Genomic DNA, 26,259 nt, shown 5'->3' with positions numbered 1-26,259 from the left:
GTGAAGACGTATGAACAGAATGCTCACACAAATGTGTTTTCCTCTGCTGTCTTCTACAGCCTGTCATTGAACTGTAAATTCCATTTTCCCATTTGGCTATTACGGAGTTCCTTTGTGTAGCACTTAGGAAAGATGGCTTGTGACAGCTCTGTCGCCAAGGTGGAGCGCATTTGCCTGCGTTAAGTCCCTGAGTGTAAAATTGTCTTTGTATATATTTTGTGACAAGATCCCCCCCCATTATACACAGTAGTAAAGCTTTTAGCTTGTCATTTGTGCGGCCTCTTGTCTTGTGTCGACTTGTCAAGGAAGGGTATCTAAGTCGCAAAGAGCAAAAGTTTGTTTCCTTTCCACCAGGACCTGAACTTGAAGACGATTATGAGGAGGAGGCCCGCACAGACAGTAATGATGCTTTGGAAGGAGGTGAAGAAGAAGGAGAGAAAGGAGAGGATTTGGATTCTATTGGGTGAGTGCTTTGGCATGAGAAGATACTCTTTTCACTTCAGAATTCAGCTAGAGTACCCATAAGAGCATAATGTTCTTGCTTGGGGAATGGCCATAGCTCAGTGGTGGAGCTTCTGCTTTGCATGCAGAAGCTCCCTGGTTCAATCCCTGGTATCTCCAGGTAGAACAGAGGGTGCTCCCTGCCTGAAACCCTGGAAAGCCACTGCCAGTCAGGGTGGACAGTATACAGCTAGATGCACAATTGGTTTGACTTGATAAAAGGCAGTATCTTGTGTCCCTTGATTAGATGAAGGTCTCTTTTAGGGATGGGGAACCACTGACCCTCCAGATCTGGTTGAACTCCAACCCCCATGAGCACAAGCATGTTGGAAGTTCTAATCCAACAGCGCTACAGTGGGAGTAGGGATTTTTTTTTCTTGCCAAAGGGCTACATTTCCTCATGGGCAACCTTCCATAGGCCACATGCCAGTGGTGGGTGTGAGAGATGTGGGTGCAGATAGACACACACCACTCTCCCATTCTCCAGTAAGTATTTTCACACTTATGTTCCAGCCAGGTAAATAAATCAGAGCCACTGAGGGGAGTGACTTGGGCAGAATGCTGAGGGCCAGATGGAGACACAGGGAGGGATGCTGTCAGTCCCCACCCTTGATCTAGGGAAGGGCACAGGAAATCCTCAACCTGATTTCATGCAGCATCCCTGTCTTCAGTGCTGGGTGACACTATACCAAACAGAAAGCCCTCAAGAAAAGCAGCAACATGACAACTTTCTTCTTGTTGCTTGTCTCCATCTTTGACACCTTGTAGGGGCAAAGAGGTGGAACAGGAATAATTCTAAGATGTTAATTAAATATATAAGACCTATAAGGCCTCTGTTTTTTATGGCTTTTTGATCTTAATATTTATGGAAATAGAAATCTATTCTCTCCCCACGCCCAGCCAACCAAGCAGGGAAGGCTCAGAACAACCGAAGACACAGAGAATCAAAAAAACAATGAACTACGCAGACAGAGTTCGTGTTCTCAACTTGCGCAGGAACCTGAACCAACTTGACAATCTAGCCAAGGAAAAGGAGATGATTATTAGGAAAACCAGGTCAGTTCTCAACCCACTCTCCCCACTACACACACATAAGCATTTCCCACTGTTTCCACAATGTATGGCATAGAAGTTGTTTTTAGCGTTTAGTCTGTGCTTAAAGACTTGATTTCTCATTATGCTGAAAGGGTCTGTCTGCTGCCATTATTTTAAAGAAATTGCTCTTGCTTCAAAATACCCTTGGGTTCCTGGAAGTAGGAGTAGGCAGGCAGGCGAGGAAATGGAGGAACTGAGTAGCAGAATATAGTGTCAAGCGACTGAGGGCTGAGCTAGGCAATATGTTGGTGCCCTTAATTGCAGGGGTGTGCTTTATATGCAGATTGCTAGCATCCTGGGACCCTAGCATGGTGGGTAAGGGGTCTTTAATGCTTCTCCTATGGGCATAAGAAGGCAGTAATTCCTGTTCTGATCTGTATTCATCATAATCAGTGCTGTTTCTGTTTCACTGCAGTTCACTTTCTGCCAAATATTTCAAGACTTGTCTCACTGTTCACTGTTGAACATAGATTATGTAGCTATTTACATAACTTACATTCATTTCAATGTAAAGGAAACTTCAAAACAACGTTTTAAAAAATAGTCATTGATTATGTATCACTTGAGGACTTAAAAAATCAAGAAGGGTGTGAACAAACACAGATAATATTTGCTTGACTGATTTCCATTCCTGACTGCAAACATGTGAATTGCAGCAATTTCCACCTCATTTTTTTTCCCATCAGAATTCTCTGACAATCCTATTGCCTGTCCCCTGCTATGGTCTTGATTGGGATCATGGACATAAACCTGCAATTTGCATGGAGGGCTAGGGGAAAGAGCTGCCCTTGAATTAGAGGTTGTTTTGCAGTGTAAATTGCACACTGTCCAAAAGGGTTTACGCTTCCCTACCCCTCATGCTAGAGCCCTAATACAGATTGCTGCTGTCTCCCTCTCTAGAAATTTATGACATTTTATGTAGTTAAGGGCACAGGTAAGCTCTTGGCTACAAATTCAGTTCAAATCTCTACCTTCCCATGAACTCACTCAGCTGCCTTAAGCAAGCACCCCGCCCCAACCCTCAACATCCGTATCATTGATTTTAAATAAATACATATAAATTTCTCAACCATTGATGCTAGCTTTTGATGACCTGCTTCTGTAATTGTGATGATTTTACTGTTTCACTGTTGTTATTGATTTGTTTGGTTTATTTATTCAGTTTATATCCTGATGATCCTTTCAAAGAAGGCCATAAACATAAATTAAAGTAATGTTTTATTAGTTTTTTTTTGTCACTATATCATTGTTGTAAACCGCTTCAGGATTTATTTATAAATGAAAAGTGGTTTAGAAATTATTTTTGTAAAAAATAAATACTAAAGGTGGTATTAGCTAATTTTTACTCATAGTAGACCCATTGAAATTACTGGACCTAACTTAGGGCTTGTCCACACTTCTACTAGTTCTGTGCCTAGAAAGCAAGTGTCCAAGCGGTTTCCCACTTGACCCACACTTTCTGGGCACTGGCCTGAGTGGTTTCCCCCCTGCCCCGTTCCTTTCCCAGGGAAAACCTGCTCTTTAGTGCTAAATTGGAGCAAATCTCAATTTGGAGAAAACATGAATGCCTTTTGCTCTGATTGAGTACTAAAGAGTGGTTTTCCCCAGGTGAAAGCAGTGGGACAAGAGGAAGTGTGGATAAGCCTTCAGTCATCTTCGTTAATTCCTGAGGTTCTACTCAGAATAAGTTGAACACTACCCTATGTATTGCTATGGATTGTAGCCAACTAAGTCTTACTCAGAGTAGAGCCACTGGAATTGATGAACATCTGTTGTAAACAACTAAGTCCCATTTGAAGTCCACCCATTAAAATTAATAGATTGAAGTTAGTCAATTAATTTCAGTGGGTCCACTCTGAGTAGGGCTAACATTGGATATAACCTGGTATTCTTGGTTTTTTATTACAGTATTAAAATATGCAGTATTTATAATCATTAATTTGTACACAGATGGATTATTGTCTCTTAATTCTGTGCTGAAATCTGCAGCTGAAATCTGCAGCTTAGTTGCCAGGAATGTCAAAGAAAGAGAAGGGTCTGAGATTTAGGAAGACCCCCTCCCTGCCCCCAGTGATTTGTGCCTGCTTATTTTCAGGGAGGAACTGGATGCCTGTCATTCCCATATCGACAGCCTAACAAACCAACAAAGGGTTGTAGAGAGCGAAATTGAGAGAGAGAAGGAGGCTGGGAACAGGTGCGTAACTGTACCTGCATGTCATAGATTGCTACCCTTTTCAGTATTTATTCACATGGCTTATTCTGAACTTTGATTACTCTCTCTGGCCTCTTGCTGTTGCTGGATAGTCCCCATCCACCACCTCTCCAGATTCTCTTTGTTGAATGGTTCTTAATGAGTCAGTGATTAAAATGTTTGATAAACACAAATGCAGTTATCTCTGAGGACCACAGTGTGCGGTAGGAAACATTAACCTTTTGTTGTGCGCTGGGAAGCAGATGGAGCACTGATGCCATCTCTCTGTATGTCACACACTGTTCATACCCAGTGGGCGCCTGCTACTCAGCAGAGTTAGGTGCATGTAGCAGCTTTGGAAATGCTTGATCTTTTTCTTCTCCACATCCAAGGAGGAGGTAAGATTACAGTCGGGCAATTGTTCACGCATGCAGGGTGTCTAATAGCAGATCACTGAACTTTCTTTGTGGTTGAACAATGCAGTGAAGAAAGAAAATGATCAAAGATCATTTGATCTTATCATACAAGACAAGGAGATTGTGGGAGGGGGGATGCACAAGGGAATCACGCTCAAACCAAGCCTTCTGTCTCCTCATAATGGAGATACTTCATTTCTCATGAATTGATATAGCATAGAGCAGGCTTCCGCAAACTTGGCCCTCCAGATGTTTTGAGACTACAATTCCCATCATCCCTGACCACTGGTCCTGCTGGCTAAGGATCATGGGAATTGTAGGCCAAAAACATCTGGAGGGCTGAGTTTGAGGAAGCCTGGTATAGAGGGTAAGGCTGCGCATACACATCCATTTAAAGCACTTCGCTTCCACCAAAGAATCCTGGAAACTGTAGTTTGTTAAGGATGCCAGGAATTTTAGCTATGTGAGAGGTAAAACTACAGCTCCCATGATTCCTCCTCCTCCTCCTCCTCCTCCTTGTAGACTTCCTTTCATATGAAGATCACAGGGTGGTTCACAACATAAAAATTCAAAATGAGAATTCAAAATGCATAATAGAAACAAACCAATAGCCCTTCTCTTGTGTGTGTGTGTCTGTGGGCTGGGTTTTTAATGTGACTTAAATGTATGATGTGTATGGCATTTCAGCAATAAATCAGGAGGTCTCCAGTTTTATTCTGGATCTGCAGAACCTTTTCTGCCTTGAACTTACTCAAGGGCTTTAAGCAAGGCTCCCTCAGTCCCTCCCCCATCTGCAAAATAGAACTGACTTAACCTTACAGCAGAAGTGGGCAGCATGTTAGACTCAAAGTCCCACCAGCCCAGTCTGTGTGGCCAGTGGTTAGGATGATGGGTATTGTAGTGCAACGGCATTTGGATGATCACAGGTTTCCCATACCTGCCTTGCAGGGTTGCTGTCAGAACTGCCACTAGATATACCTACCGGTATCTGAAGCTCTTATAACACCAGAAGTGCTATGCAAATCTTAAGTATTATTGTTAGGGGCAAGCTAGGTGATATACATAAAAGTTTGTAAGACCTTATTTTAGAGAGTTTTGGGTTGTAGTTCCACTCAGAGTAGACCTATTGAAGTCAGTGGAATGAAGTTAGTCATGCTCAATAACTTCAGTAGGTCTACTGTGCATTAAAGACAACCACTAGGTACAAAGGTAAAATGAAATCAAGCAAAATGTTCCCTTTTCATGGTTTCATACCATCATTATATCAGATTGTTAAGGAGAATAGGGCAAGATGGCACTGTACTGCTACCAACCCTTTGCTTATGGGACTAATTTAAATTTGACAGTAATTTCTAATGGCTTTGTTCACTGAGGAGACAGCAATAATAAGGCACACAAATGTGTTTAGCAGTAGGATGGGCTTCTGATTCATTAACCAAATGCAAAGTTATGATCATAATTTTGTTCTGAGATAGAATAGTATAATCCTGAAGGAATTCCAATTATTTCTTGAAACTTATGGCTCCCCCTCCTATGCTGCAGTTACAGGTGGGTAGCCGTGTTGGTCTGCCATAGTCAAAACAAAATTGAAAATTCTTTCTAGTAGCACCTTAGAGACCAACTGAGTTAGTTGCTGGTATGAGCTTTCGTGTGCATGCACACTTCTTTTGCTAAACAGCACCGTGGTTATGTGAAGTCCTTGTTTGTTTTGTTCTCCTTAACCTTTTGATGACACTCTTCCTCTGTTAAAATTATGAACTGCACTTGACTTCATGTTCTTTCAATCTACTAAATTTTACAGTTAAGGATTCTAAAAAGTTGCTACAGAGCAGGGATTGGAGGAACATGTGGCTCTCCAAATGTTGATGGACTCCAACTCCCATCAGCCCCAGTCATCAGGGATAACAGGCTCCTATCTATGCTGTAGAGTTAGTACAGATGCTCGATAACTGGAGTAGTCCACACATTGTAGTGATCTCTGCAAATGTTTTCAGCTCAGAAAAAAATGCACATTTGGAGGATGCTTCATCATAAAAGCAGACATCAGATCAGATTTTCCAAATGGCTATTTCAATGCTAGCCAAAGCACAAAAGGCTGACTTGCTTGTTGTTAGGCTCATACTTTTCAAATCTTTCTAGTTGATCTCAGTTCTTCACACACTGATACTTTCTGATCTGTGGTACTTGTTTAAGAATGACCCAAATGCACTCTCTCCACTTTCACTTTCCAACAACAGGCATTCAAAGGTACACTACCTCCAATTGTGGAGACCAGGGGTCAGCAAACCTTTTCAGCAGGGGGTCGGTCCACTGTCCCTCAGACCTTTTGGGGGGTGGGGGTGGGGATGAACGAATTCCTATGCCCCATAAATAACCCAGAGATGCATTTTAAATAAAAGGACACATTCTACTCATGAAAAAACACGCTGATTCCCGGGCTGTCCGTGGGCTGGATTCAGAAGGCGATTGGGCCGGATCCGTCCCTCGGGCCTAAGTTAGCCTACCCATGGTGGAGACAGAACATAGCTATTGTGGCTAAAAGAAATTGGTAGTCTTGACCTCCGTGAATTTGTTTATTCCTCTTTTAAAGCTATTCATAGCTAGACTGTAAACTAGAAGTCTGCAGGTACACGGGGAGGAGTATGTGACTCATCCCCAGGGATGAGTTGGCTAGCTGGAGTGAAATCAGCAGATCTATGTGCTTAAATTTCTCCGCCATGCCCAATTGGTCCTTCAGCATTGCCTGACATCCCACTGAAAGTGTATCTGAAGAAGTGTGTATGCACACAAAAGCTCATACCAATAACAAACTTAGTTGGTCTTTAAGGTGCTACTGGAAGGAATTTTTGTATTTTTTATTTTGTTTCGACTACGGCAGACCAACATGGCTACCTCCCTGTAACTGACATCCCACATGAGGGGAATCATGGGCTGCAATGGCAAACACCCAGCTGGGATGACCTGTAAGTGACTCCTCCAACCAATAACTCGAATCTGCTTGTAGACCTGGTTGGCACCATTTTCCAGAGTAAGAGGACGAGGCAGGCAGATGTAACCATTCTCCCTTGCTCCTCTTTCTGCTGGCTTACTCAGAGAGGGCAGATGAATGGCAGAGGTAGCAAGAAGGAAGAACACCAGGAGCAGGGGAAATTAGCAGGGAAACAGGGGCCTCTGCAGGTGCCTAATGATGTCTGCTACTGATGCGAGTCCTGGACAGTTAATGTGGCCTTGTTCAGGGCCGTCTTAAGCATATCTTTGGTCCAGCTCGTTTACATCACGTGGTCCGACACATGCTCAGCGCTGCACATAAGTAAGAGGCGCCCGGATCGCAGCCCATACGGCCTCCCGCACCCTCCCGTGAAGCCTCCCTCTAAGCGCCTCACACCCCTTACCTGCCCCTGTCCGGGGAAGTCTGCGCGACAGGAGGGCCAGCAAGCAGATCAGGTGGCTCACTGGCTGTCCCATCCTCGTTTGGTGCCAGGATTACACAGGGCGCTTCCCTGTTCTGCTCACAGACTCCGCAGGGAGGCGCACAGGCAGTGACATGGCCAGAGAGAGACACACCCGCCGCGCCCACCCCCGATCGCACCCGCCAGGCATCCAGGCAGCCCCAGCAGGAGGGGACGCAAAGGGGCTTCTCTGAGCCGGACGCAGCGTGCTCTGATGGGCATCTGAGAAAAGAGGAGCGGGCTGCCCCAGAGCTGGGAAGGGAGCACGCCCTAACTCTCCTTCCCGGACACTCAGCCTGTGGCGCCCTCCAAAATCTGGTGCCCCGGCACCCCGCGCCACTTATGTCTATGGGTAAGATGCCCTTGGCCTTGTTCACACCTGATAAACCAATCTCCTGTGTTCTAAAATATATTAGTTACAAAATGTTGTAATATGTTTTCTGTTCCTTTTTCTTTTTTTACTCACTAACCAGTTTAAAATGGACTGTAAGGTCTGCAAAAATGCTGTCCATGGCTATTGTCATTCAAATTGTGTAGATGTTTTTAAGGAGATTGAAGGGGGAATGGACACTTTAGGGACATAATTGAAAGACATTCTGCTAATATAAACTGGCAGAATTCTGAAAACATAAGCCTTTACCCCTCAAGGCACCATAATTGTTTCTCTTTTTTATGTGCCAGGTTTTAACATTCATTATTTCCATTTTTCTTCTTTTCTCTTTCTCTCTCTTTTCCCCTTTAATGTAATAGTGCCGCCGTGTTCCGCCTACGGGCAATGCATCGGCGTGTGTGTGTTGAACTGGGAAATGAAAAGGACCTTGAGTCAAAAATTACTGCAATGCTGAACGAAAGTCTGTAAGTTTAAAGAGCACAAAAGAGACAGAGGCAGGATTGATCATTATGGTTTTCTATTAATGCAACCTAGCAATTTAGCCCTGAGTCCAGAAAAACCTACTTAATGTTTTTTGGTTTCTTTAAAGTGGAGGAATTAATCAATAAGTATGCAAATGTGTTAAGGCCTAACGTTTGGATGGAAGGAAAATGTGAAAAGACAACCAGCTTCTTAAAGAAAGTTTGAATTGCATTGTGGAAGCAGTTTTATTTATTTATTTATTTGTTTGTTTATTTGTTTGGTCTTGCGGCATCATGGGTAAAACTGAGATGCCTAGAAATAATTTTTCACATCATGTTGATTCTTTCCAGCTGTTATGCACTGGGGGAATCTTCTGGTCCTTCCTTCCCGCCCCCCTCCGCAGCAAGAATGTGAGGGGGTGGGGTGGAAGCAGAAAGTGCCCCATCTCCTGAACCTTACCTTGTCTTTTGTGTCCTCAGTGCAATCCAAAATAAACTTGCAAAAAGAAATAATGTGTTTTTAAAATGCAGCTTTGATTTAGGTTACTAAATGATTCTTTGGATAATTTAAGTGTTCAACATATATATTTGTAGAAAAAGCACTAGTTATTTTCTCTTGCACCCATACAAGTAACTGCTTTGTGAATGAAACTTTGATACACAAGCTGAACCAAATGAAAGCAACTGCTAGTATTAAAGACATTTGGAGCAGGAAGGGAGCTTAATGGGGTCATCCCATGCCCTGAAAGAGGACCATTTCTATCTAAACGATTCCCAACAGATGTTTGTCTAACCTACTTCTTCCTCAAACTTTCTATGATGTTTTGATGGAGCTCTGCCAGGCTGCACTGGTTTGGCCTGCTTCTCCTTTTGCAACAGAGGGAGAAAAGTCAATCCTTCCTTTTTCACACTTGAGATGGAAATTGCCTGAAAGGGGAGAAGAGGCAGTGTGGCATTCTGGTTAAGAGTGTTGGACTAGGATGAGAAAGGAGTGTTTGGGGAGCTGAATTGTCAAAATAATGGCTAGTTCAGCAATTTATGTTTGAGCTGGAATAATAGTCAACACTGCATGCTCTTTGAAATCATGCTTTACAGAAATACAAAGTATTTGTCTTTTGAGGGGAGAAAAACCCAGTCCTTTTTATTTTTGTCTTGGAGGTCACACCACTGCTGCAGCCACATCAAAGCGAGTCCAGGATGAAGGGCTTATGGCAGAGCTTGAGCAGCTGATTAACCAGAGAGCAGTCTGACTCCTGCAGCTGAATTATATAAAAAGCTTAAGGAACGGGGGGGGGGGGGGGGGCTCCTTGGCACTTTTTAAAAGTAGTGTGATGAGTGGCATATGCATTTTTTTTAAATATTTTTTTTAAAATGGCTGTCAAAATTGGCCTCAGCTGGCCCAAGCTAATTCAAAGGAGTGTATGAAATTGAGGGTTTTAGTATTTGGTATGCAAAGGACCACATGTGATTATTCTTTAGGTGTAGCCAATGGTAGTCCTACTTAGAGTAGACCCAACGACGCTAGGAGACATAACCAACTTCAGTCTATTAGTTTCAGAAGGTCTACTCATAATAGGACTTGGTTAGATACAACCCACTAAGTCTCTAGAGACTTGCTCTTGGGTAAGTGTGTATAGAATTGTAGCATAAAACATTTCCCACATTATGAAACCAGAATAACCTAAGTTTTGTAATGACAAGAAAAAAGGGGCAACTATGAAAAAATGTTGCTGTATCAAGTGCTTCTGTTCAGGGTTCAAAGTAGCTAGTCATGCCTGGTCTACGGATACTCCATTCCGTACTCCTGCCCACTTGATGTTTGGTTTTTAAGCCCTGAATAGCTAGTAAGCATTCTGTTCTCATTGAACATGATGCATCCTTACAGAGCTGTTGTATGTGTGTTTGGGAGGGAAAATTCTGGCTAATGAGCTGAAGATGGTTTCTCTGTTCAGTAACTGAAAAGTGAGTTTTACTTTCATGGTATTTCTATATTGTAATGTTTCATTTTATTTTCTACCGTCAAATATTTTTAATCTGTGATTTGGCAAGCTTTCGCTTGATTTGGTGTGTTACTGTAAGCCGTGGTCAGTTTTTTTTTTGGGGGGGGGATGCAGGATGGTTCCCATCCACAAAATAATGTTAACATGCTAGCAAATTGCTCAGCAGTCAAGTCAGCTTGTTCTTCCTTTGTGTGTTTTTACAAGACTTGAGATGTGGAAGATTGAAATTGAGCAGGGCAATTTTTCTGAGCTCCGTAACCAGATCAAACAGGACGAGGAATATTTGGACCAGCAGAACCAAATGCAAGCAGCAGAACGCCTCCAGAACCAGAAGAACAGAATTTCACAGCTAAACCAGAGGTGGCTGGCCATGGAGAGGTAAGGGAGGTGTGTGCTGCTGTCTTCCCCAACTTAAGGCCAGCCCCTCCAGATGCTGCTAGACTAAACTTGGAGTGGGAACCTTGGGCCTAGGGGGCAAATATGTCCCTACTTGCCTCTTTATCAAACTTTGGAACTCTCCCCAAAGCTATATCCCTTCTTCTCAGACCATATTCCGCAGTGGCCATGCTTTGCATCCCCCTTGAGTGCTTTTGCCTGACTGGAATGTGCCCTTAAACTATGATAGCACCTCTTTCTTTCTTGCTTGCTTGCTTGCTTGCTTGGAAGGAGGATAGAGAGAGGTGTGTATAGAAACATGCCTACTGTATAGAGGTAAATTTTACAATCATTGCTCCACTGGCATGTGGTCCTTGGAAGGGTTGTGGCCTTCAACCTGAAAAGGTTCCCTACCCCAGGACTAAACCCTTGATCGTTGGTCATGCTGGTTGGAACTGATGGAGGTTTTATTCCCAGCAATATCTGGAAGGCCCCTTCTGGATTTTGGACCTTGGCAGGTGCCCACAAAAACCAACCCCTAACACCAGCCATGGTCCTACTAACGCAAGAATATAAGCCAGGCATACAATGTTATTTTGTTTTTAAATTTGTGTTTTGCTTCTCTATAGAAAAATACAGAAAGCCAGGGATGATTATGAGCACCGTCTTTCCAAAGCCTTGGAAGATGCTCAGAGGAACCATGAAAAAGCAGTCAAGTTTCTGAAGAAAAGTTTGGGAAGGTTTGCCATTTGCACTTCATTAAAATTTTAAGTTTTCACTAACAATGCTGGGAATGATAGATGCAGCCATGAACTTGACTGGATTTGCTCCTCCAATAGGATCCGTGACAAAGAAGCAAGCAAGGAACAGAAAAACCAGGAATATATGCAAAAGAGGATGGAAACTGTGTTGTCCCTGAAGAACAATATCTCTTACAATCGGGTATTAGCTTTATGTTGAAGTTATTTGATTTTTCTAAGCTTGCCTTGGGGTCCTTGGGTAGATCAGCTTTCCCCACTGAGGAGTCTCTTTTAGCACCCTCTTGAAAGGACCACACAGTGGTTGAAGTGTGGGCTAGGATTCAGATCAACCATGAAGCTCAATTGATGACTTGGGGCCAGCTGCTGTGTCTTAGCCTAACCTACAGTACCTTACAAGGTTGTTGTGAGGATAAAGTTTATGTGTGCAGATTATGTGTATTGCTTCGAGTGTGGAGGAAAGGAAGGATATATATGTAATAATTACAATCTCCCTTCTAGCGAGCACCAGTGTTGCTATTATATGGAAGGTGGAGAGCATTTGAAAAGCTGGAACGCTTGCAACCTGTTTCAAGTCCAGCGGAAGCTCACTGGCACCTTGGTTAGATTGGAAATGAATTGCACTTTTTAAAACCAGTTTTAACTCTGTGTTGAAATCAATGTGTCTTCAGTTGGTTTCAACAGGCAGGGTGCCTCCTTGATAACAGGGGCCAGTAGGGCAAACATCAACCCTATGCCAAAGGGCCTCTTGTCCCAAGGGTCTTCAGTTGTGGGTTGATGTCCTTCTGCCTGGCATGTTTAAATATGTAGTGCTCTGCAAATTCATCTTAAGTTTCTTTGTTATGGAACTGTGCACAAATGAATCTAACCCCTCCCCTGCACCAATATGTAGGAAAAGCTCCGAACTCAACAGGCCCAGAACAAAGCCAACTTTCTTGATGCTCAAGAGCAAGAGCAGAAGATGAAGGAAACCATTGAGGCCCAAGGACACAACGTCACCCGGGAGGCTTTTCTCTATAAAAGACAGGTGGAGTTTGAGAAGCGGAAGAAGTGAGCTGCCACTTTTGGGGGGGGGATGGTTGGTGGTGGTAGTACTTTTAAAAAAAGAAAAGGAAACGATTTGTGTCTCTTGCAATAAAGATATGAAGTTTCAAACTTAGAGGAAACTACCAAGTGAACACTGGTTCATATAATATCTAACTCTGGAAAGGTGTGGGAGGCATTGCATCACTAAAGACAAAGATTAGATGAAGGTTTTTATGCTTTGCTTGCTGGGTTTATAAAAAAAGAAAAGAAAGGAAGGCATTGGCATTCTGCATTAAGTAATTTATATTATTAGGTGCTGACTTTCTAGGGATTCTCTGAGAGTCATCTTAGGCTGCATAAAGCTACCTGTAAAAACACATAAGATTGTCACCCCAAAATTTGTTTAGCCTGACTCTCCTCTAATGAGTCCAATGTGACATACAGTATGTGATTCTTGTCCCTACTCTCATAACTTGCTCATAACTCAACACATGGTAGACCATACCCTAACTCCAGCTGCTGATAGTAGAGGAGTTCCAGGGATTGCTTACACACAACCAGACCCCTTACTCATGAGGTGTGTGATGGCTTTGGGTCTGTAGACACATGTTGCATTGTTACTCTGCAGTCTGGGCTCAAGGACAGAGCAGTGGCTTCAAGGGTCCTTCAGCACGTGTCAACCCACAGAGCTCCTCAACGGGATCCTTGGCACTGACTGAAGGAGACCTGGCTTGACCCTCAAGGTCCTCAATTGGTCCGTCCTCTGAGGACTCAGTGTCTGGTACCAGGGAAGAGCAAGTCACAACAGTGGAGGTTATCAAGCAGAAGTTAGATAGGCATCTGTTGGAGCTGATCTAACTATGGGCTTGATGTATTGGGCAGGGAGTTGTGCTAGATGCTCTACAGTGCTCCCTCAAGCTCTGAAAAGTCATTTTGCATGAGTCCCATTGAAGCAAAGAGCACATTTAATGTTCTTGCATGGCTCCTGATAATTTCATTGGGTCTTGCTCTGCGCAGGACAAGTTGGATGGCTTGAAAAGAGGATTAGACACATTCATAAGATATCAATACCTACTAGCCGTGATACAGCTGGAGGCAGTGATTATTCTGAAAACTGGTTGCTGTAAACCACAGGAGAGGAGAGTGCTCTTGTCCTTGAATCCTGCTTGTAGGTTACCCAACGTCATCCGTTTGGCCGCTGTGAGAACAGGATGTTGGATTAGATGGGCCTTTGGTCTGATCCAGCAGGCTTTTCTTTTCACAGAAACAAAAAAATATTGATTTGAAAGGGACCCTGAGGTTCATCTAGTCCAACCCCCACAATGCAGGAATCTCAACTAAAGCATCCATGACAGATGGCCATCTATTATGTTTTAACCTTCTCCTGGATTATGTCTAATATATCTTCTATATCAGAAATGCTTATTTTTATGGGGAAATTTTGCATGGGTGATATACACACAACTTTTTTTTTCTCTGTGTGTATTTTTTTAACATAATAACTAAGTAGAGGCATATAATCAATGTTCCTACAGCAGCTTAGAGACTCTAAAGTGGGAGCAGGCAGGTAGCCAGATGTAAAGCTACTGCTTCTTCCACCTACAAGCCATCCCAATAGCAAATCCTTGAAGACTTCCCTGGCACCTTCTTGCTAACCATCTGGAGCTTCTGTCTCCTTCACTGGCTAGGTGCAAACTGCAGAATAGTTTTTGAGCAGGTGGGGCATTGACACAGATTCTAGTAGCTAACAGGTACTAGATAACACAGGTTTACTTAGCTGGCACAACTATACAAAAGCCTTGAAAGGGAATATCTTGCCTATGCAAAGAGAATGCTTGCAGCACTGTATGCCCATTCTTTTTTTTCTATTCTATTTTTTTTTCAAATTATAGTAAAATTCCAGCTGTTTAGGTGAAGATGAAGCCATCTGACGGTTCATTAGGGTTCTTAGTTTGTGCATCTTTGCTTTCAATACAGGGAATTTGTAGAACAGCAGAAAGCAAGGAAAATTGAGATTGTCAGTCAGATTTTGAAAGAAGATGCTCAGATGGAGAAAGTGAAGAAGCAGTCGTGCCCACAGACCCTGAAGAGCCAAGATAAGCTTTCTGACGCTGTAAAATGGCGCATGAAAACATGGCAGTACATCAAGAAAGCATGTGATGATGCGGTGCCCACTGTTCCACAGGTAAACAAAAGTGCAGCTAGCCTTTGAAACTAAGGAGGGGAAGATTTTTCAGCCCAAAGGCCACATTCACTTCAGGTCAACTTTCCGAGGGCCAGATGCCAGTGGTGGGCACAGGGGCGGAGCAAGGGGGCGGTCCGCCCCGGGTACCGCCCTGGGGGGGTGACACTCAGAGCAGTGTCCTGCCCCCGTGATCGCAACTTTTAAGGCTGCAGTGCGTGAACAGCAGCACAGCGTCTGCAGCCTTAAAACTTGCTGTGCCGGCACACGGAAGGGGTGCTGGCCACTCGCGCCCGCCATCTTGGGTGGACATGCGCAGTTCACCCAAGATGGCAGGCGCGAGCGGCCCAGCACCCCTGCTGACTGTGTGGCGGCGGCAGCAGGGCAAGTTTTAAGGCTGCAGTCGGGATGCTGCGCGCGCACGCCATGATGTCACAGCATGCGCGCGCTAGGGGGCGGCACTCCGCCCCAGGCGGCAAAGCGGCTCGCTATGCCCCCGGGTGGGCAGGGCTAGAGGTAAAAGGGGGTGGAGCAACTAATGCAATTTTTTACCTTTATACATTAATCCAGTTTGTACAGAGAAAAAAAATCACTTCTTTATCCTCCTTTCAGACAAACAGTAGGCATTGTCTGGGTTCTCCAGCCAGGCAAACATTTGAGGTGCTCAACAAGGGCCAATGAGGGCTGTGGCCTGTGGAGAGTTTTGAGGGCCAAACAGACAGACCTGGAGGGAGGCATTCATTCCCCACACCAGACCTGAGGTTTCCCACCTCTGTCTTTAAGGGCTGATAAATCAGTGGTATGGCTGTCCTAGCTTGAAATGCCTGGAGTTCCTTCCTTTGTTGGGATAGGGGTAGGTAAATAGTACCAGACCTGTAGGGCTCCTGGTTCAGTGGTTCAGTGTTATTGCCACCTGTGATGGCCTGGATTCCTGTCCTGCACCCTGCCTCGACCTCGTCGGACTGACCCCTCGTTGACTCCCTGCTTTGGACTGGACTTTGACCTCAGCTCTTGCATCACCCTTGGGACCAGCACACCACCTTTGGCTCCTTTGGGAGGAAGGGCTCTATAGAAAGTTAATAATTAATAAATAAGAATCCATTTAGGAATTCACTGACGTAAGGTGTGTTGCTGATGGCCACTAGTTTAGATCCAGATTATAAAGAATGCAGAATCTGTTTTAATTCTAGTAACAGTAGCTACGTCTTGGTAGGGAAGAACAGACTTGGTAGGGAAGAACAGTCTTGGGCCCAGTCTTATTCAACATCTTTATCAATGACTTGGATGATGGGCTTGAGGGCATCCTGATCAAGTTTGCAGATGACACCAAATTGGGAGGGGTGGCTAATACCCCAGAGGACAGGATCACACTTCAAAATGACCTTAACAGATTAGAGAACTGGGCCAAAGCAAACAAGATGAATTTTAACAGGGAGAAATGTAAAGTACTACACTTAGGCAAAAAAATGAAAGGCACAAATACAGGATGGGTGACACCTGGCTTGAGAGCAGTACATGTGAAAAGGATCTAGGAGTCTTGGTAGACCATAAACTTGACATGAGTCAACATTGTGATGCAGCAGCTAAAAAAGCCAATGCAATTCTGGGCTGCATCAGTAGGAGTATAGCATCTAGATTAAGGGAAGTAATAGTACCACTGTATTCCGCTCTGGTCAGACCTCACCTGGAATACTGTGTCCAGTTCTGGGCACCACAGTTCAAGAAGGATACTGACAAGCTGGAAGGTGCCCAGAGGAGCGCAACCAAAATGGTCAAAGGCCTGGAAATGATGCCTTATGAGGAACGGCTTAGGGAGCTGGGTATGTTTAGCCTGGAGAAGAGAAGGTTAAGGGGTGACATGATAGCCATGTTCAAATATATAAAAGGATGTCATATAGAGGAGGGAGAAAGGTTGTTTTCTGCTGCTCCAGAGAAGCGGACACGGAGCAATGGATTCAAACTGCAAGAAAGAAGATTCCACCTAAACATTAGGAAGAACTTCCTGACAGTAAGAGCTGTTCGACAGTGGAATTTGCTGCCAAGGAGTGTGGTGGAGTCTCCTTCTTTGGAGATCTTTAAGCAGAGGCTTGACAGCCATCTGTCAGAAATGCTTTGATAGCGTTTCCTGCTTGGCAGGGGGTTGGACTGGATGGCCCTTGTGGTCTCTTCCAACTCTATGATTCTATACATTGGGACTGTGACCTCCACTGTTTCCACCCTAAAAATAAACTCTTCAGAACTACTGTTTGCCCCTTAAATTTCTATTTGTTTCAATGACACCTTTGGAGATAAATGATAGGAGGAGGGGGAAGGATCACCCTCCTCCTTATACACCACAATCCTGATCCAAGATCCCTCCCACCACTCACTATTTCTAAAAGAAAAACAAACCCTAGGGGATGCATAATCTAGCCTAAGTACATGTGATGTTAACATTGGTCCACCTAGCTCAGTATTGTCTACACTGACTGGAAGCAGCACTCCAGGATTTCAAGCAGAATCTCTCCCAGCCCAAAGTTGTTGGTTGAGCTTTATTTGCAAAATCTATTTTTAAAAATGAAGTTTTTGAACCATTTTTAATAAAATACGCCAAAAGCAAGACTACCGGCATTGGTTGCAATACGTCTGGATTTTCCTGGACATTTCAGCGATTTCCTCTTGGACACTGGTTCCGGCTGCATTATTCTGGCTATGTCCAAGAAATTCTGGATGCATGGCAACCATAGTCAAATTAGACAAGTTAATAAAAGGTGTATGGCTATTGGCATTAATAGCTAAGTAGAACTTCCTGGTTTGGTGATATTATTTCACCAAATGCAATTTGATGCAGGGGTGCTATTGCCTTAGTGCCCATAGTCTGAGTTTCCTGGAAGCTTCTAATTGGTCACTGTGGAAAGCCAGACTCCTGGACTAGTTTGGGCTGCTCTTGCTTAGAAATGCATGATATGCTATTTTGCAATATTGCCAAGACTTCTAGATCATTTGTCAATGTAAAAAATGAAATAACATATTTTTCGCTTCATAAGACACACTTTTTCCCTCCTAAAAAGTAAGGGGAAATGTCTGTGCATCATATGGAGCAAAGGCACTGGACTGCCCATTCCTTATCCGCAGCTGCCTCCAGCGGCAAAGGGGCTGGGCAGGAACGAGCAGCCCAAAAGCTCCGGTCCATCCCTTCACCCTGGCTGGCTTTAAAGTAAGTGGGGAGAGAGCACAACGTTAAGGCAGCTCCCCCCCCCCCGCTTGCTTTAAAGCCAGCTGGGGAGGAGGGGAGCTCCACTTGCTTGACGCTGTGCGTGGCTCCTCCTCTTGCTCCGGAGTTGCTCACAGCATCACCTGCATATGCTATAATTTTTTTCCTCCTCTAAAAAATAAGTGTGCCTTATGGTCGGGTGCATCTTATGGTGCAAAAAATACGGTAAATCTCCAGCATTTCCCCCCTATGTAAAATCAGTAAAAGTTTCAAGGTGGTTACTCTGTTTCACCAGGGTAGCCAGTCAGTCACTGGTGTTTTTGTCTTGCAATAGAAACATTGGCGTTCTCCTTCACCCTGTGCCTCACTTGATGACAGAAACCTCCTTATGGGAACATCTCAAGAGATGATTGCAGAAAGCAAATACCGAGAGGAGGAGGAGGAAGAAGAAGATGGGAACACTGGGGATGAGACTCTAGCAAAGCCAGAGTTTACAGGAATTTGGAACCAAGAGTGCAGCATACCCCAGGTTCATCATGCTTTACTTACTTTTTTGTTGATTTTCATTTGGTAGGACCACACTAGATCTCCTTCAGCAGAAGAGGTTTTGCTAAGATAGGCTACTGCTTTGTCACACGGGCAGGTGCCACATCAGTCCTTGAAGAGTCTTACCCTGTTATTGTGAGAGACCCCACCCACTGTTAGAGATGGGAGAATTTCTCAATTTTGGTTTCTCTCAGTTTCATATTTTGACTTTCAGTTCTCCACATTTCCATATCAGTTTGCATTTTTTAAAGTTTTCATAAGAATTTATCAGCATTTTTGTGTGCATTTCCCTAAGTTCTACTCAGAGTAAACCCATTGAAATTAGCAAACTTTAATCAGTTGTCTATTAACTTTAATAGGTCTACTCTGAGTAGGACTGGCATTGGCTATAACCCACACCTTAATTTTGCCTAATGTACTGACTTTTGCAAAACAGTTTTGTATGTTATTTGTACTAATGTATACTTTTGTATGCACAATTTATCCCAGTATAAGCATTTTTCTGCTTATTACTTTGCTGGAGAACTGCATTGCAAAATTCAGAGAACTGTGAATCTAAAGGATAATTGTGTTTCAGTTTGCTTATTGCTTCAGGAAGTAGAGATTAGATAGCTTTTTTTAAGCGTATGGTGTGGATATGACCCTAGTTTGCATGTTGCATTAAACCATAGTTTAATTGAATGGAGCAGGACAGAAATTGTGTCTCCTTACATCTCTGTGAAGCTGGCATTCCCAAAGGACCAGTATATAAATGGTTTTCAGCTTCCTAATATTCTGGGACTGATGCTTCTCTCCTGCCATTTTCAAACTGGCTCCCCTTCGCCTCAATTCTGCTTGGAGAAGTGTTTGGTTTGCCGAAACTCTTGTTAGGCTGCTCTGTTTTAAAGGAGCTGGAGTCTGGGACTATTTTCAAAAGCGTTTCTTCTCCTAACTGGGTTGGGGGGGAGATATCTGGCTTAGTCTTGCCTCAGAGATTTGTGAAGACACATATCACTTCATGTTTGCTGGCTTGTTTGACTGTTGCAACTGAACATGACATTCTGTTGAGTTGGTGATGGAGATGATTTCATGTGGAAAAAAAGAAATCCCTTTTTCACCCTGCGCTTGAAACAACAGAGCGACTCTTTAGAGCACTGCAGCAGTGTTAAAGGCTTGGAAGACAAATGAATAATGTACATTCACAAAGTGGAAACCTCTGTTTCACTCTGTTGCCAAGAACCTTTGTGTTCTGTTCTCCAGTGGCTTTTGGGAGATAACTGTGGGCCAAACTCTGGCCCAGCTTGCACATTGTGGCAAACCATAGTTATAGTGGTTTACAATGATAGGGCCTTTAAAAAATCTGTCTCCTCAGTAGTGTATGGGTGGAACATATCACAATGCCTGGCTTAGGACGGGATTCAGCTAATGAGTACTATCAGCAGAAGCTCATGCAAGAGCCTTTGCTTGTGCAACAGGGATCCCCCCGTACCCCCCTCCATGCTGGAGGGGTTGTAGTAACCCCAAAAAGGCTACAGGGGAGGAGGGGAATTGTTCCCCTTCATGGTTTCATTGATGGATCAATCAGGAGGGTACACTGTTGAATTCTGCCCCTAGTGGTATGTCTGAAACAGGGATTGTAGTTTTGTTTCTATGCTGTACTCTGGTGTGCAAACAAGGCCATTATGTGATACAGAAGATCAGCCAGGAAGATTTGTCACATTTAATTAAAAAAAAAATGACAGAAATTCTTCTCACAATTTGAATTCCTAATACTTTCCACATCATTTTCTCAGTTTACAATCATGGTATTTGAAGCTGGAGTGGGTGAGAAGGTGGGCTCCTGTATGTTTTACCCAATGGGACAATTAGCAACTTTAGAGAATGAGTTTAACCTTCTCTTCCCAGTGATGTGGGCCTCTCCGCAACTGTTAACTAAAGCACTGCAAATAATGAATAGCCTTAGCAAAAAGGGGGGAAAGGGGGGGATATTCCCCATCTTTGAAATAACCTAATCATATATCTCCTCCTCCCCGCTATGGTTTCACACTGTTCAGGTGCCAGATGTCGGTTTAGACTCCAAACCTGTTGGTGCATCTAAACTGGAAAAGGAAATATTTTCTCAAAACTTGGAGAAGCTGCACAGTGGAATTATTCGCAAACATAAAGTCTGTGGACTTGAATTTAAGGGGTGTCCTTTCTATAGCAAGCCAAGTCTCATACACTTTAAGGTTAGTATGGGGTTTCCATGGGGGTGGGGGATAGATCAAGGCCTGTTTTTTGAATATAAACAACTTTGAGTTTACAGCTCTAGAAAGAATAGAAATGGTTCATTGACTTCTGGTGGCTTTAATTCATACTGTTACAATATGCATAAAACAGGATTTCCTACTCTGGCAAAGTTCAAGTTTCATAAAATGATTATGATTATGTTTCCATCCCACCCTTCCTCCATTGATTTCAGAGCAGTGTACACAGTCCATTTTATCCCTGCAACAACCCTTTGAGGTAGGTTAGACTGAAGGCAGGGAGAGAGACAGTGAGACACTGACCCATGGTCAAACAATGGGCATCATGGGTTGAGTGGGTGATTTAGTCCAGCACTGCAACAACTGGACTGGACTTACTCTCCAATTCTTCATCTATTCATCTAAGAAATCTTAGTTGATTAATCAGTATCACATAAACATAGCTTTCCATGCTGCATGCATATTTCTTTATTTGTGTGGAACAATGTCTTTTTATATATATACAAAGCATCGTACTTAAAGAAAGGGGAAACATAAGGCTCTGATATTTCAAAAGGTATTCAACAGATTGACTCAAAGATATTTAAGACACTTACAACAGATTGAAACACAGTGTGCATTCTTTTTTAGGTTCATGCCAGAGATAGGGAGCATATGCCTCTCCAGATGTTGCTAGACTACATGTCCCATGATCCCTGCGTATTGGCCATGCTGGTGTGAATTGCAATCCAACAACACCTGGAAAGTCATAGGTTCCTCCACCCTGACCTATGGCTGTTCATGTATTTAAAAATAAATTTTAAATAGATCTTGAGCCCAATTGATCTTTTCTAGCCAATCAGGTTGCTTGTAATTGATGTATTTCATGGATTAATCAATTGCAGAATGACCCTGTTTGATGGAACTATGAATTATGGCTACAATTCCATACCTGGGATTAAGCACCATTGATTACTATGGGACTTTATTTAAATAAATATTCACAGGTTTGCACTGTAACACAAGGATGGTGAACCTGTGGCCTTCTAGGTATTGTTGAACCACCGCTTCTATAATCCTTGACCATTGGCTATGCTAGCTAGAGCTGATGGCAGTTAGAGTCCAACAGCACCTGGAGGGCCCCAGGTTAGCCACCATTGGTAGGCAGTCTTAGAAGGGGTGTTTCCTTGTATGTGAAAGAAGGGGAATGCTTCTTCTAAGATGGTGCATGCTACCTCCCGTTAGTTAGCTTTTGTATTACAATTGTTTTTAAAAATAAAAGTACACTGCCAAATTAATCCCTGTTGGAATCAAAAGAACAATTTATAATTAACAATGCAATCCTATACATGCCTACTCAGAAGTAAGTTCAATAGAACTCAGCCAATGGCAACAAGAAAGCCTTTTGATTGCCCTGACTCTTATGTGATATGAGGGCAGCTCAGCCAATCATAGTCAATGACATTTCTATCCACCACAAAATCTCTTAGTGTGTTAGAATACCACATGCTTTAATTCTTTCCAGGACTTTGACATTGGTAAAACTTATAAAAAGAAGATGATTTTGATCAATGCTTTCTATAGCATTAACTACTGCAAGCTGGTGGGAGTCAGTGAACATCTCAAGGATTTTTTCACAGTTCAGTAAGTACATTTGGTTGGATTTTTGCTTCTTCTGAGACTGGGGGTGCAGGGGAGGTGGAAAAAAAAGTGAGCAGTGGCACTTGTTAGACCTTACAGCTCCCCAGTTGGATGCTTCAGCCACTGCTAACTTTTCTGAATGCCAGCAATGCACCAAATGACCATGGTAGTAAAGAAACAAGATTTTCCACTACTGCAGAAGTAGGGAACCTTTGGCCCTTCAAGTGTTGCTAAACTACATCTCTCATCAGCATGGCCAATAGTCAAGGCTAATGGGATTCAAGAGTGGTAAGCCAACACCATATGGTGGGTCAATGGTTCTTGCAGTCTATGGGTTCCCTGGGTCCTAGCCAAGGTTCCCTGGGTCCTAGCTTCCCCTTGTCATCTCCTGTGACAGAGATGGAAGAAGCTTTGGCCCTTCCTCCCCAAGATGTTGTTGGACCCAACTCCCATCAGCCTTAGTAGCATGTCCAATGGCCAGATATGCTGGGAGCTGGAGTCCAGCAACACCTATAGAGCCACAAGTCCCTGGTCATTGTATGTGAGGAACCTTCAGTCCCTAGATGTTGCTGAACTGCAAGTCCCAGCAGTCCCAGCAGGCATGGCCAATGGCTAGTGATGGTGGCAGTTGGAGTCCAGCCACACCTGGAGAGCCACAGGCCCCCCCTGTATTGTTCTATGGAAGAAGTCCAGAATTCACTTCTGAACAAACATGTTTAGGATACGGAATCTGCAACCCTCCAGAAGTGATTGGATTGTAACTACCATCAGTTTGAGCCAGTGGGACCAATGATGGGCGTTGCAGTCCAACTCCATGGGGTGCATGTTGCCAATCCCTGTTTTACAGGGTACCATTCATGAAGCTTGATTTATTTCCTTTGGTACCTGAAACTTAAGAACATAATGTTGATTAGCAAATTCATATGGTGAAAGCACAACTTTATTCCTGTGTCGGCACATATTAAGCAAGCACATGGCTAGCATTTTCGACTCTACATCCTCTTCTCGACAAAGATTACATGCTGCAGCAGATTTGCTGCTAGGGGTGGCTCTTGGAAAGAAAAGATCTGTGTGGATTGAACTCGGGCTCTCTAATACTCTCATCTCAAGTTGAAAGCTGTAAATTAGCAGCTTATTACAGTGACCGGTTTTAGCCAAGTGTTCAGAAATTATGCTGTAAATCAAATGGCAACTTGACATCTTACTTTCATGTCATCCTTTTAAGAGTCCCAATCAGGGATTGGCTTGCCAGGCTGGATTATCCCCCCACCCACCCTGGCTGTCCTGGAGGCAGGAAACTCTACCTTCTCATGCTTAAAAATAGTTACAGTGGTTGTGTGTCATGTGACAGAGCTCTCTCTTATGCTAAAGGTGCGCAGCACTGTTACACTGGTGTGTCAATTATCAAATATAAAATTCAGGGCAATAATAATGATAAATACTTGAAATGTATAGAATACTTTCAAGAGTCCAATGTATGTTGCATACCATCACTGCATGTGATCCATAGTTAATGGTGTATAGGCCAGTTTTGCCCACTTTGTGTCCCCGCCTCAAAAACCCCCAGGAAAAAGAAAAAAAGAACCCTGGTTTAGCGTTATGCTTGAATCAGGGATTATGGTTTGTTTTGTTCCAAAGAAATCATAATTTGTAGCCATGGTTTGTACTTGGCTTACCACTTTTGGTGGGGTTTTTTTGTAAATTTAACAAGAAAAAGAAAAAGATGAAATAAAGAAGAAAGAGAGAAGGGGGAAAAACATAATAATAATGATACATAAAAATACTACCAAGAATACTACTAATAATAGACCACCATCAGTTTACATCATGAATAACAGTGATCAGTTCATGAATCTTAAATTAAGCATATAGATTAATATAAGACTTCCAGATGGCCAGATAGGTATCCAAATGAGATTGATACTGATAAGAAATATATCTGAATGTAGCCAGGATTTTATTGAGAACAACCACCCATGATGTGAAGTAAAACCCGTACGTCTTTTGAAAATTGCAGAGCAGTTATTCAGCCCAGTGATGTGTGTAGAAAGGCACATACCAGGGTAAAGTGTGCATAAAATGTATATATTAGGGAAAATAGCATGCAAAATACATTCTATTAGGAAAAGTAGTTTTGAAAAAATGTTTTTATTAGGAGAAATTTACTGATAATTTTAATGAGAATATTTTTTAAAAATGCAAACAGGTGTTGAAATATGGGGAACTGAATTTGAGATTGGAAAAATGAGAAACTGAAATGGACAGATTCACCTATTCCTAACTCTTAAAAATAAGAGTATTTCTCTTCTATTTTAATAAGGATTGTAAAAGAAACCATTAAATCTATTGTTGCCTTTTAACACTGAATAATAATCTCTCAAAGAGCAAATGTACTAACGTAGGTCTCGAAAAGGCCTCTGTATTAAAGTTTCAGTAATTTTCAAAATATATGCGAATTTTAAAGACCTGTCAGTTAATTTGGAAAATGACAGCTGATTCATTTCAAAAAAAACCTTGATTGATTAAAATGATTTTAGTCACATCTTTTGCTTGCTGCTGTTACAAGAACAACACAAATAAGTCATTCAAATGGTCATCTAATTCTGTCTTTCATTTTCCACTGTAGCTTTGATCCTCCGGGCCCAATGTCTGCTGGAATGTCTTGCGAAGTAGGGGTGACCTTTAAACCTATGGTAGGCGTGCCATACAATCATCCTGATTAAATGGCATTTGCAAATTTCATGATAGCAAAAGGATTAAGTGAAGAGTCACACAAGGTTGATGTGCTTTTTGCAAACCGTGAAATTCCATCATTCTGTTTTATAACTGTACCAGTCATAGAGAGCTGATGTTTTGAAATGCTTCCTTGTTGAACTGAGGAAAAATTAGGAGTGTAGAAAGCTGCCCCCCCCCCCGGGCAGAATATTTTTCTGCCCCAGTGTTGGCCACTCTGAATGACTGTAGCCCTTCAGGATTCCAGGTACTGCAAGGTCAGTCAATGGAATGTTGCTTTATCATTGGTGTGCAGCATTTCTTTAGATTTAAAATGGAGATTGAGGCAACAAAAGTTTATGTTTGGGGCATACTGGACTCCACAGCACCTCCATAGGAAGGAATTCAGACAGTTCAGACAGGTGTTGCTGATGGAGCACTGAAATTGCTGCAGAGTTTTCTTTCTGATCAGAAATTACTGCTGACTTCAATGTTGTATTGGATAAATCCTTGACATTTGTGAATGTTCACAAGCTCTTAAATGATATTTTTGTGGAGTGGGGACTAATAGATGGACAACAGAAGTGAGTTCTGAGAGTCCTGTAAGGTTGGAAGGAGAAACACCCACCAGTGATTTGAAGATTTTACAGACCATTCTACATTTGATTGTGTGGTTCATCTGTTTCGTTCAGATACTTTTATGGGCAACCTATATTCATACATTTAAATCAGGATTGATGGAATATTGTTACTAATGTCAGCTGGCAATGGGGTTTATTTTTAAAATTATTTCTTCTTTTTCTCCTGTTTTATTTGCAAATAAAAAGTGATATTTTTAAAAATAGGGGGGCAAAAGACTGAACCTGGAACTTACTGCATGCAAAGCAGCTCTTGTACCACTGAGCTGCAGTCCCTCCCATAAATGCATCTAAAGAGGGACCATGGACTTGCTGAAATGCTTTCTGGCTGGTGACAGTCTACAAGAGCAAATGCTTCACTCCTGTTCGCTTTAATAGACACCTAAGGCAGGGGCGGCTAGACTTTCAGCCATAGCCAACCAGCAGTGGCAGTGTCCATTCACAATGTTACATGCCCTACTTTCCCATGCACACCTATTG

The 26,259-nt window shown here is 42.9% G+C and overlaps 1 protein-coding gene across 1 annotated transcript in view; it reads left to right on the top strand.

The window, feature by feature from the left end:
* Positions 1 to 26,259, top strand: part of CFAP74 (cilia and flagella associated protein 74) — a 78,773-nt gene that overhangs the window by 5,206 nt on the left and 47,308 nt on the right. Inside the window, exons 3-15 of the mRNA XM_033156943.1 lie at positions 355 to 463; positions 1,402 to 1,557; positions 3,692 to 3,790; positions 8,403 to 8,507; positions 10,709 to 10,882; positions 11,509 to 11,619; positions 11,719 to 11,821; positions 12,530 to 12,687; positions 14,641 to 14,848; positions 18,373 to 18,567; positions 20,618 to 20,791; positions 22,314 to 22,432; positions 25,056 to 25,122. Coding sequence (XP_033012834.1) covers positions 355 to 463; positions 1,402 to 1,557; positions 3,692 to 3,790; positions 8,403 to 8,507; positions 10,709 to 10,882; positions 11,509 to 11,619; positions 11,719 to 11,821; positions 12,530 to 12,687; positions 14,641 to 14,848; positions 18,373 to 18,567; positions 20,618 to 20,791; positions 22,314 to 22,432; positions 25,056 to 25,122 — 1,778 coding nt within the window. The remainder of the gene's footprint in view (positions 1 to 354; positions 464 to 1,401; positions 1,558 to 3,691; positions 3,791 to 8,402; positions 8,508 to 10,708; positions 10,883 to 11,508; positions 11,620 to 11,718; positions 11,822 to 12,529; positions 12,688 to 14,640; positions 14,849 to 18,372; positions 18,568 to 20,617; positions 20,792 to 22,313; positions 22,433 to 25,055; positions 25,123 to 26,259) is intronic.

This window comes from Lacerta agilis, chromosome 8 (genome assembly GCF_009819535.1).
Source record: "Lacerta agilis isolate rLacAgi1 chromosome 8, rLacAgi1.pri, whole genome shotgun sequence".
NCBI lineage: Eukaryota > Metazoa > Chordata > Lepidosauria > Squamata > Lacertidae > Lacerta > Lacerta agilis.
This window is presented reverse-complemented; position numbering and strand designations above follow the sequence as displayed.